The 12709-nt window shown below is 38.9% G+C and overlaps 1 protein-coding gene across 1 annotated transcript; it reads left to right on the plus strand.

Annotated features, from left to right (window-relative positions):
- The first annotated feature begins 6935 nt into the window (after nucleotides 1-6935).
- Nucleotides 6936-12489, plus strand: myl1 (myosin, light chain 1, alkali; skeletal, fast). The gene is made up of 6 exons (XM_083536325.1): nucleotides 6936-7156; nucleotides 8622-8649; nucleotides 9561-9704; nucleotides 10419-10592; nucleotides 11328-11405; nucleotides 11998-12489. Exons 1-6 carry the CDS (start codon nucleotides 7028-7030, stop codon nucleotides 12024-12026), a joined length of 582 nt encoding a protein of 193 aa, XP_083392451.1. The 5' UTR covers nucleotides 6936-7027; the 3' UTR covers nucleotides 12027-12489.
- Nucleotides 12490-12709: the final 220 nt, after the last annotated feature.

Consider the following 12709-nt stretch of genomic DNA (forward strand, 5'->3'; position numbering starts at 1 on the left):
ACCGGCGGGGTGACGTCATGACCAGAAAGCTATAAAAAGCACATGGAGCGAAGCCAGCACCAGCTTCTGTAAAAGAGAATGAAACGCAGGGACACCAGCAGTGTGGCAATGAGATGCAGCGTCTCGCTCCCTCCTTCAATGAACGTATGTGTCCTGTGCACACACTGGACACAGCCGGTTCAGCTTTTCCTGGTCTGGTGCCGGAAATGGTGGAGAATAGAATGCCTGGAGCCTAACAGGTCATGGGACGACGTAACCCGCACTAAGGTGCAGGAAGGCACTGGAGTAAACTCCAGAAAAGAGAGGGCCACAGTGAGGGCCTGTAAATCACCTACTCTCCTAAGAGAGCAGATAGCCAGCAGAAGCCCAGTCTTGACTGTGAGATGCCTCCACGAAGCCTCGGCCAGGGGCTCTAAGGGGGATCGGATGGAGCCTCCAGCACAATGGCCAGGTCACACCCAGGCACTCTAGGGGGCATGATATGCCGAAATGGCGGATGCATAGACTTTAAAGGGTGGACGGAGCTAACCCTTTTGCAAATTGTTCCCGTAGGAACTCCAGCACTGAACCGACTGGGCAGTGGACTGGGTCAAATGGGTGCTGAACAGACCACACAGTGAACAGATGCCATCTCGTGGCATATGACCTCTTCATAGAGGGAGCTCTGGAATAGAGAATGGTCTCTACCACCTCGGTGGAGAGGCCTGACAATTGGAGCTGTGCCCCCTCAGAGGCCACAGCCACAACCTCCATAACTCTAGGCGGGGACAATTGCACCCCCTGCTTGAGAAAGGAGATCCCTCCTCAGAGGTATTGCCCACGGAGGAGGGCTACCAGGTAGAACGTCCCATCAGACTTTTTGGTCGTAGCCCTCTTATTTAAGATGACAGTCTTTAGATCTGTCACCTCCCGGGGCTCCGAACCAGAGCACCATGCCAGGTCCCTGACAGGGGAAGAGAGATGCGACGCTTCATTTCTGCCGTTTTCTGGGTTGGGTTTGAGAAGCCCCATGAGAGCGGCATGGGAGATACCGCTGGAACGCCGGTGTTTGTTTCTTCGCTTCCTGAAACCTTTCAACTACAAGTTAACGGAGTTGCCGAATTGGCCAGATGTGAGAGAGGGGCGTCCAGTAGCTCGCCCTTGTCCCTGTCAGAGATTTCTAACAGGGTGAGCCACAGATGCCTTAGAGCGATTGCTCGCAAGCATCTCTTCAACCCGAGGCATGGCTCCATAACTGTGTTCCCTGAGCCCCATGACATTCGAATAAAACGCCGTCTTGGGGCTTAAGGGGTGGGCCGAGAATGGCTTTGCCCAAGCCCTTAACACCTCACTGTGCAGGTCAGGAAAAAACTGGAGACCCCGACCCGAAGGTTGCGACACCGGGAGCAGAAAGCGCTTGTCAAGCTTACTGGACAGAGGGGCTTTCCGCTCATTGGCCGGCAAAGCTAGATCCAGCTTCTTAACAGCACGTGTCACAACCTTCATGAGCTCCTCGCTCTCAGGTTTGCTAACCACACTGAAGAGTGCCCACCGGGAGCGGAGCGATCGCATAGACACAGTGCTCGCAGTTGGCTCCCTCGAGAACCTGACAGTGTGTTCCGCTCCCAAGTGTGTATCCCCCCCTCATGATATAGCAGGGGTAGGAGGAACATACAACCAGAAGGTGTGCTTAACTTTCTTTGCAACCTTCATTTTGGACAAACAATTGACAAACAATTCAACATGAAATACACACAGAGCCCTTAATGAACAAACAGAAGCTGTTGCCGGCTTTACTCCAGGTGCTTTTTATAGCTTCCTGGTCATGATGTCACCCTTCCATTGGACAGATTACACACATGATTCAGAGCGTGGAAAACACGGAAAGCATTACCCAAGCATTGTGATGCAGCTCGAGTTCCTGAAAGGTAACCGTTAGTATTTATTGAACAAAAAAAAAATTTAAGCAAAGAATTTTAGATTAAGTAAAACTAACAATTTAAACTATGATTTGACGCTCCTCTCAGACTCCAAGAGAGTGATTTTTTTTTTTTTCAACTTAAACAAAAGCTGGTTTGCAAAGTTTTTGGAATTTATTTAAGTTCTTTTTGGACTGAAAATAAGGCCAGCAGAGCTAAAAAGTTGCTCACAGGCAGCAGATGTGGGTACAAGAGTACCTTAATGACATCTTCAACAGTGGTGCACAATGTAATTGGTAACAGGCATTGTCAATTAAAATATAGTGGGGTAAAAAGTCCATCTATTGAATCATCAATCAAAGTTGCTTATATCATTGATAGTAAAACTAGAAAGTAGCCAAAATGTACTTATTAACAGTAACAAAGTAAATTTACTCAAATCACTATTGCAAAAACAAGCTGGCGTAACTGATCCGTCTTTATTCTAGAAGATAATACAAAGAAATAGGCGCTTTTTGCAACTATTGCATTGGGAATATAAACCAAGTGAACAAAGTGGATTGCTTTTTCCATTATTGATCTTTCTGCTAAATTCCTTTAAAGGAGTAAATTGAAATAAATAGACTAGACACAACATCTGATCAATGTACATTACACAAAGGAATACAGGAGCAAACTAGTTGGTTTTTGTGTGTTACTTTTTAGATGACACATAGCATAATTAAAGATTTTACTCACATTACAGTGACTATCCACCTGCACTACCTAATGGCAAAGTATTGTCATTCCCACCATTAGTGTAACATACATTTTACTAACACAAATGGGATTTGCTGCTCGAAGAAGAAACTGTTTAATACAGAGGGTGGGAGTCGTTCTCCAGCAATGATGATCATTTAGCTACCATCCTCCTTTCTCTCCCAGCTCCTGTACAGTGTCAAGGGGAATCCCCAGGACTGAGCTGGACTTCCTGATCAGCTTCTTCAGTCTCTTGCTGTCTGCAATAGAGATGCTGCTGCACCAGCATACAACACCATAGAATATGGCTGAGGCCACCACAGAGAAAAAACAGGTGTTCAGTAGCTCTCCCTGCACTCCAAAAGACCTTAGTCTCCTCAGCAGAAAGAGTCTGCTCTGTCCTTTTTTTATATAAATTGCCTCAGTATTATCTGTCCAGTCCATTTTGCTGTTCAAATGAACACCCAGATATTTGTAAGAGTTCACTCTCAAAATGTCCTTACTCCGACATATTATAGTAGCAATTATACTGTGTATGTGGAAGTAGATATGTGAACCGACTGGTATCATCATATTTTATGGCAGTATTACTGGGTCTATGGTAACAGACTACGTGTGTTGGGAGATTTCAGGGGCAGGATATGTATTGGTGAGTTTTGTTATTTGTTATTTAGAAGGTGAATGGATGGCTGTCCGACTGGCTGTTCAACTCAGGCTTGTAAAGCCTGGTTCTTCTCAAGGTTCCCCTCATAACATCTAGGGAGTTTTTCCTTGCCACAGTCACCCCAGGCTGTTCATCAGGTAAAAATACACATAATTCAGTTTAATTCTTAAGTTCTGTAAAGCTGCTTCGCGACAATCTCCAATGTGAAAAGCAGTATAGAAATAAACTTGAACTTGAACTATTTAGACTGTGGATGGATGGTTGTCCTACAGGGTATTCAGATGGTGGATGAATGGTTTTACTACAGGGTATTTAGAAGGTGAATGGATGGTTGTCCTACAGGGTATTTAGACTGTGGATGGATGGTTGTTCCACTGGGTATTTATATAATAAATAAATCAATATTATAATGGTGAGTATTTTTTGAAAGGGTTTGAAGGGCCAGGTATATTGGTGGGTATATTTTTTGGGAATTGTTATGTCCTACTATTTTAAATGTATTAGTAAGTTACCTCAGTGAGAAGTTCTAAAAGTAATTTCTAGGTTTGTAAAGTAAACATGCTTCAAGGGGTTCATGGACTTTAAAGGGATAAGTGGTGGCTGTAAGGTTAAGAAACAACAGGGGGAAAAGTTACTATTTTAGCATTTTAGCATCGATTTTAGACTGTTTAAGTAAACAAATTAGCGTTTATTCTTTTTAAATACATGTCATGCAATATGGAGAGGTTTTTAAAAAAATGCTGAAATTAAATAAAAATGTAATTGTTTGTGTGTGTGGGTGTGTGTGTGTAAACAGTATATCTTTTGCTTTAGTGTTTTGCAACGTCAAATTACAACACAATTATTTCTGCTTTAAATCCACCTTGCTGTACAGTAAATGTTTACTGCCATGCTTAATAGTTTCCTACACATCCCTCTAAAGCACCAGCAAGGTCAGAGTGAGCTCCTTCCAGGTTTCTGTACACTGGTAAACTCATTAAATGCTGAGTGGAGTTACAGCTCAGACAGGTGCAGTGTCTCCTGTAGAAAACATGGCAAGGGTGAACACTGAAGACAGCTGAGCCGATGTAGCTTTCACTGGCTAGAAGAGGTCAGGCAGAGAAGGGGGAGGAGCAAGAATGAGGAGGAGGAGGAGGATGAGGAATGTCTCCAGCTTTGCCTTCTCAGATTCAGACGGATTTAGATGTTTGGGAGGATCTAGATCCCACACTGCTCACCCTGTGTGGCAAGAGGCAGCAGCAGCTGAAAGTAAGAGCCCCTTCAACCCCCAACTCCAGAATCAGAGAGCTTACACAATTGTCACAAGGTACAATTTAGGCATAATTGCTAATGCTTCTATAAGAATTAATGGCCAGCAGAAGGAAAAATGTATCAATGCAAATGCAATCATTCTCCATTTACATTTTTGTCAACTGTAAACTCTCTAAGTGTGAGTGGACTAATCTATCTCAAAGCATATGTTAGATCTGTCAAGCTACTTCTCTAACTCCAAATCCAAATCATTGGGATCATGTTGATAGTCATCAAACTATGACTATGAATAAAATATCATTTATAGTATTGTGAAATGGATGATCTAATAGAGTATTACAAGATGCAAACATTTGCCCAAACATCTGCTGAATTTCCACATCACTTTTTTTGAAAGTTATTTCCTATTTTTCTAGAACCATCCAAACAAAAATAATCGATGTCCTATTCATCTCTGAATGCCTTTTATGGTTTCGATGCTAAATTACATTCCCGACATACCTTCTGTCCAAATCTAAACCCGCACGTACTTCGAAACGTCATTTCCCCTTCCTGATGACGCAGGGGTCCCGTCCCTCCCAAATACACAAACACACTCTCACTTTAGACACCCCCCAACCCACACAAACATTTCACAGAGTAAAAAAAAAAAAAAAAAAAACATCACCCTAACTTTGAATCTCATCCAAAAGAATATCAGATGAAGTGAAAGTTACATGACAGTGATAGTATGGTGGATGTACAGTAATGCTGGGTATTGAGGGGTATATTCCTGGGTATGTAAAAGCAAGGTAGACACATTGGTGGCGGTATAACTTAATATGTAGTGCATATTTAGGGCAAAGTAAGTAGGGTTCTTGGATCGTTCCGGGTGTTTGGGTGTAGGTTGGGTGTACTACTGTGTATTTGTAAATAGGGTGGGCATTTTGCTAGATATTTCAGGGTAGGTTGGTTTCCTGAGTGTTTTGAGATTGGGAAGGGTGGGCATACAAGGAATTTGTAAGCATATTGGAGTCATATCCATATGAACATATTATAGGGTATTTGTAGGAATAGTGGTTCCTTTATTGTTGTTTAGAGGGCAGGGTGGGCATATTAGTGGATGTTTTGGTGTCATACTTTATATTTATGAGTAGATAGATGGGTGTATTGACTGGTTTTATTTGGGGTATTACTGGGTATATGGCAACAGGCCAAGTATGTTGGTTTGATTTTTTTTTTTAGGTTCAGGGGATGTATTGGTGAGTTTTCTTCATAGGGCAGGTTTATAAATGGGGAATTAGTGATAGGGTGGGTATATTGTAGATGAATGATTGTTCTATGTAAAAGCTTTTATTAAGTCATTGTGCCCTGCTGCGTACTTATTGGCATGGGGTTTCTTTTGTTGGAGTTCAGTAAAGTTTGTATAATATGGGGAGTTTTACTTTCTCTTTAGAGAAAATTGCTGTATCATTTAGTATTTATTGTTGGGTACTCAGTTGACAAGATATTTCTGAGTATTCAGTGTCCAGGAGCATTTATTGTTAGAAACAGGGTTGTTGTGTAGGTCAGAATTTAGTGGCAGGGTGGGTGTGTGACGAGGTATTAGATGTCAAAGCAGGTCCGTTGCTAGATATCCATGTGCTACGTGTTAGGAATTGGAGGGTTTGCAGGGAGTATTCCTGGGTATTTAATGGCAGAGATTCTTCATTTCTGAATAGACAGAGTGGTTTCATTGTTCTATGTTTTGAGAGAACTGAAGGGCAGGGTTTATATGTATAATGGGAGTAAAAGCATGATTGGTATGCTTCAGGTTTAGCTTTAGGGTTTCTGGCAGGTATGTTTCTGGGTTTTTCCATTTGCAGCCTGGGTGTTTGAAAGGTTTGTGGGGGTATTACTGGGTATTCAAAGGTGTAGGGCATGGACTCCTGAGTATTTAGTGCCAAGGTGGGTGTGTTACTGGGTGTTTATATTTATATTGAAAAGTATTAAAGCAGGAATATACGAGTTTATCCCCATATTTTCCATTAAACATGGTTAATTTAATAAATATGGTAGTTTTTTCATGCACATATTTAGACAGATCTTAGATCTAGTGCGAATACAACAAAATGCTGTAGATTTTGTAGACCAGTCAAACTGTAGCGTCTGGAGATTTAGCACTGAGTGACAGCAGGTGGTGAAATTCATACACTTTCCTAAAAGCATGGCTTTTAACCTCATGACCCCTTTCACTATTCACCTGTTGCCCCAAATAAGCGTTAAGAACATCCTCTTGATTCTGTTGCTCTGTTTCCCTCCCATGTCCATTTAGAGAGCATGAGAGCCCTGCCTTCAGTGGGCTCCGGCCAATCAGTCAGCAAGCTCCGATATCAAGCATGGAGTAAAATAGGGGCGCATATATACTTCCATGCTTTCTGTACGAGCGCTGAGCATCCTCCAGGTCGTGGTCCACTCCCTCCTCAGTGGTGTGAAACCCTCAATCTCCAGCTAAACAATGGCACCAAAGAAGGACGTTAAGAAGCCTGAGCCTGCAAAGAAGGCCGAGCCCGCACCTGCCCCTGCCCCCGCTGCAGAACCCGAGGCTAAACCCAAAGCAGCAGCAGTTGATCTGTCTTCAGTCAAGGTAAAATCATTCTAGCATGAGGCATAGCAAAAGATTCACAGTGCTAACATTTGAAACAAAGTGCACAGCAAAGTGACAATTTGCTTTTAGTGCAGTGCAATTTTACTGATTATATTAATATTTCAGAACATGGATGGCTGCCCTACTAAGATTAGAAACATCTGGCGATTTGACCTGTATTAATTGTTCATGCAATGCATTTATGTGTAGCATCACTTTTTACTAACCATGAAATAGACGATGGCATCATCAAATTTTTTAATATGTTACTATTCTCTATGTACATGTTCTCTAACAAAAACTATACCAACAAATAATGTGTGTATATGTCATGTTTCATCTCTAATCTTTCAGTACTATGAATAGTTTGATTTATCCATCCATGATTGATCTAGCCAGCTAACCAAGTAATCTATTGATCTAAATGACTAAACTATATCTCTGGACCCTGACTTGTGGACTCTGAGGTACAACTTGTAACCAAATGTAGACGAAATTAAGACACCCAAAGATGGACTTCCCATGGTCTTGTTGCTATCAAAGAAGAAGCTAAATTAAGCACATGGAGAGGTGTAGCTTTACTTCCAGCACCAAGACTCTCACTTTTTTTCTATTACTAACGTTGGTATTTTTAGGATTCATGACTCATTTCCCAGAATCCATTATCCGGATACCCGTTTTATATTTTAAATATTAAAACATATTTTTTTTTCCCTTTTCAGAAAATACAAAGAAAAAAATTATTTTACAGATTAGGGTCACTAATTTCTCTCCTTTTAATATTTTTTTTTATGCTGGAAAGAGTTCATTTCTAATTTAAGTTTTATTTAAAGATCAATTTTATTTTTACAAGAACTTCATTTAATCAGAATTTTAATCTTAATGTAATCATTAGAATTAGATTTTATATTTTTAATTGTATTGTAATTTAATTTGATATAAAATACATATTAATTAAAATATTTATTTAAAAAATCAAAAAAGTGAAGAAAAAAAGAAAATGTTATTTATGATATTATAATTGATATAGAATGTAGCTAAGCAAACAATAACAATAAAACACAGATTTTGTGTGTGTGTGTATATATATATATATATATATATATATATTATTAAATATATATAATATTATAAATAAATTATAAAATAAACAAATTATAAATAAATTATATATATATATATATATATATATATATATATATATATATATATATATATATATATATATATATATAATTTATTTATAATTTGTTTTACTACAATTTACTATAATTTACTAAAATTACTCACAATTTTTTTTTATCATTGTAAGCAGCATGTTATTTTAATGCAAATCAAATATATATATATATATAACAAAAATATATGATTATCTTTACCATAAAGAAAAGATAATCATATTTTTCCAAAAACATAACACATGAGCAATGAAATGAGCAGAATTAAAAATTTTTTTTTTCTACAGGTTGAGTTTTCCCCAGAGCAGCTGGAGGGTAAGTTTTACTTTCAATTTATATAAATTTAACTCTGTATGTCCATCAGAGACATGGTTAAGATCTTTACAACTTTCAATAGGTGGATAAATGCTAGGGCAGATGAATGCCAACAAGGGCATTCATCTGCTTTACAAACTCTGACCAATGAAAAATTCATTTTATAGCTCAAAGTATTTCTAGATTAAAGTTGTTTTAATAGATTTATATGTTTATTTGCAGATTTCAGTATGTAATGGTTTTATTCTAGAAATACTTTGAGCTATAAAATGAATTTTTCATTGGTCAGAGTTTGTAAAGCAGATGAATGCCCTTGTTGCCCTATGAGAGGCCAGGAGGCAGTCTTCAAGCGTGGTGTTAGTTACACTCCGGTCAGCATTCTTGGTTTTACACGGCTCACTCAGACGCAGTGCCTTTATATGGACGAAGTTATATTCTTAGGGGGGCATATCGATTCCAAGATGACATGCTGAATGCCTTCCTCAGGCTTGACTCTGTGTGCGAGTGTGTGTCAAAAGTCATTAATCTTCAGCAGCTCACTTCTCTTTAGCCCAAAGCAAATCCTATTGAAATGGGTCAAACTCGATATTGTCTGATGAAAGCCTGTGACTACTGTGTTCAGCTGCGAGACTTAATGATTGAGGATCAGTCTGTGAAATGTCTGGCATGGCATACATTCTTTACTAAGCTGGCTGGCAATTAATTAGCAATAGGAAACATGCCAAAAACAATCCTCATTTCCTGATCACTATTACATCTGACTGACCAATTTCCCTAAAATCCATTCCAAACTGGGTTGAAATTCCATCAGGATGCAATAGACACAATGTGCGTTGTGTAAATTAGTTTTGTATTTCTTGTAATCAAATGGTTCATCACACATCTGAAGCAAATGCTCTGTTTCTTTACAGACTACAGGGAAGCCTTTGGCCTTTTCGACAGAGTTGGCGACAGCAAGATCGCCTACAACCAGATCGCTGACATCATGCGTGCTCTGGGCCAAAACCCCACCAACAAGGAGGTGAACAAGCTACTGGGCAACCCTAGTGCTGAGGGTAAGCCAAGATTTACACCTAATTTCACACAGCATTGTTTTAAATTAGTGTCCAGTAGTCCATTTTAAAGACTTGTCTATTAGTCAAATGATTGTCAAAAACAATTAAGTTTCAACAGTGTGCCATTGGTTTAGCAGATAATAGACAATCTGTATCAAATTGCATTATAATATGAAAACAAAAAAAAAGCTTGAAAAAAAAATTGGAAAGTGATAAAAAAAAAAGTCTGAAATTTTCAAAAAACATAATGTCCTGCAATTTGTCAACGATTCCAATTTACAAATGAAACCTTGTAGGTTTAATCTGTTTGTAGTTACAACAATAATAGTAGTGGATCATCCGTAAGACGTTATATTTGCTGTATTATACGTACACATACATTCCTCAAATCCATGTGGCAGAAAACATTAATTACAGCTTTACATTGTTAGAAAACACTAACCACTAAAGAGTCATTCTAAAAAAACTCTGAAAACAGATTTACATAGGTTGTCCTCCACACAAGACCAGGTGTAGGGGTTACTACGAAACAATTTCATATTAGAATGAATGGGATAATATTACCCATTCAGCTAGCATTACCATCGCAGCTGCTGTCTTAATGCTAAGTGGTTAGTCAACACTGGGATTTCCTCAAGTATCTATTAGCTTGCAAGGCCACCCAGACTCATACACTCAAACTCACACTGACCTGTAACTGTTCTTATTCCGCAGAGATGGCCCATAAGAGAGTGGAGTTCGAGGCTTTTCTGCCCATGCTTCAGTTTATTGTGAACAGCCCCAACAAGGGTACCTTTGAAGACTACGTTGAAGGTCTGCGTGTCTTTGATAAGGAGGGTAACGGCACAGTGATGGGCGCTGAGCTTCGCATTGTCCTCTCAACACTCGGTAAGAGTCTGCATGCTACGTGCTACACCTAAATAATAGAAGTGAATTATTTTAATCAAACGTACTTTTAATTTAGTGCCAAATCTGATCAAATGTTTCCATGAAGTTATGTATTTATAAAAGATCTTTAAAACACTACCTAAAATCCAAGATTCCAGCTCAGCTCACTTGGACTTAACTAGAATGTTGTTAGTTTAAATTGCAGCACCAAAAACCTTCCATTGTTGGGCCCTTGAGGAAGGCCCTCAACCCTCAACTGCTCAGTATATATATATATATATATATATATATATATATATATATATATATATATATATATATATATATATGATATAATTGTTGCTCTGGATAAGGATGTCTGCCAAATGTTATGAATGTAAATGCTTCTATAAAGTGCATTATTTTTAGTGTAAAAGTTTATGAATGTCATTATGGACTGTAAAGTTCGCCTTTTCATTTGGCTTGAATGTTTAGATCGTCATATATGCATATTACACATTAAAATTTTCATTAGTTATTTATAAACTAGTCAAAGCCTGAATGGCATCTGCATTATAATGTTTAATTAGTTAAAATTATCTCTTGCATTAATGATATTACATTAAATGTAATTATACTGAAGTAAAAAAATGCTATATTTGTGTGTACAATGGTGTAATCAAAACCTGTTTTTGTATTACATTACTGTACATTGTGCCCTGGCTTTTGCTTATTGTTTGATTGAATTACTTACAGGTGAGAAAATGTCAGAAGCTGAGGTCGACGCTCTAATGGCGGGACAGGAAGATGAGAACGGCTGCGTCAACTACGAGGGTCAGTACTGTTTTACTAATGAATGTGGTGTAAGGTAGGGAAGTTAAAGCTCAGTGGTTAAGATGTTGGACTTTTCATCAGAAGGTTGTAAAGTTTAAATCCCAAGATGATTCTAGAGCTAATCCTGCAATGATTTATTTCTCTTTGTCAGTGTTTACAGTTGCAACAAAGAGCATAAAATAGGTTTCTAAATTTATTACTAACATTTATTGGGAATGTAGCTTCCTGCTTTACTTTACAGTAATTAAAACCAGTCATTTTTCCTTTTAAAGTTAATAAACCAGGCTTGCCATTTAATTGGGAAACCAGAAACGATCTGATAGACTTGCCCATGTTGACGGTCACAGCTTTACCACTGACAGTGACAAAGCCCAGACATTGGAGACTCCTTTGATGAATGTTACATAAAATATAAAAATACTATATAACTGGTACCTCAGTAGTTGAGATGCTGGATTTCTGATCAGAAAGTCATGGGTTTAGTCATGTATGACCTTTATACCCTTATACTCAAAATATTTCTGATGCCTCGTCTCTTATTCCTGCCTCTCTCACATAAACCTTTCCCTGCCTCCTCTTTCCCACCCTGCAGCTTTCGTGAAACACATCTTGTCCGTGTAAGAGGTACCGGGTGTGAGGAAACTCGTCTATTTCTCCCGACCCCATGGTGTCAGGACGTCCGTTCACCGTGTCCACAACCAACTGGGAAACGAATTTAGATGAAAGGACTATGGGATGTCATTTTTAACGCCATTCTTTTTGTCTATGTTTTTTCCCTACTTTTTTTGTGTCCACATTTGGAAGCCTTTCTCTCTTTCTCCCTCTTTTTTTTTTTGACGCTCGTGCCAGGCGAGTCTTTCCACAGTGGGGCAGTAGCGAGGAATAAAATAGGGTGTTCTTTTAGACTACCCCAGACACATATATTCACACACACACAAACGCTCCTTGTTTTTGGTGCTAACATACATCGCTGCCACTGTGGACTGGTCGCTGTACCACCTCCTCATCCCTTTGCCCTAGAGTCTTAATTTATTTTTTGCCTCTGTCATTTCTCATAATAAACTTTTCACTAATTCCATCATCAGTACAGGCTCTTGTTCTTTCTCTTACTCAAGGAGGAAGATGGGAAGAGTTAGGAAATAGGTGATTAGACTTCAATTGAATTATGAGTGACCTAATTGCAGTGCTATTTCTTTAATGCAGCCTCATTTTATGTAAAACTATTAAAGACGAAAGGATTTGTATGTGCATAATGTAACTTAGCGGCAGATGAACCTCGAATGGGACAGATTTAAAATAACGCA

This window comes from Silurus aristotelis (assembly GCF_946808225.1).
Source record: "Silurus aristotelis genome assembly, chromosome: 3".
NCBI classification, from domain to species: Eukaryota; Metazoa; Chordata; class Actinopteri; order Siluriformes; family Siluridae; genus Silurus; species Silurus aristotelis.

Bases quoted from the DNA above. Each gene is read 5' to 3' on its own strand.
- myl1 (XM_083536325.1), top strand. From the start codon at position 7,028: ATGGCACCAAAGAAGGACGTTAAGAAGCCTGAGCCTGCAAAGAAGGCC. The intron at 8,650-9,560 runs GTAAGTTTTACT...GTTTCTTTACAG, and splicing joins TTCCCCAGAGCAGCTGGAGG to ACTACAGGGAAGCCTTTGGC. The intron at 11,406-11,997 runs GTCAGTACTGTT...CCCACCCTGCAG, and splicing joins CGGCTGCGTCAACTACGAGG to CTTTCGTGAAACACATCTTG.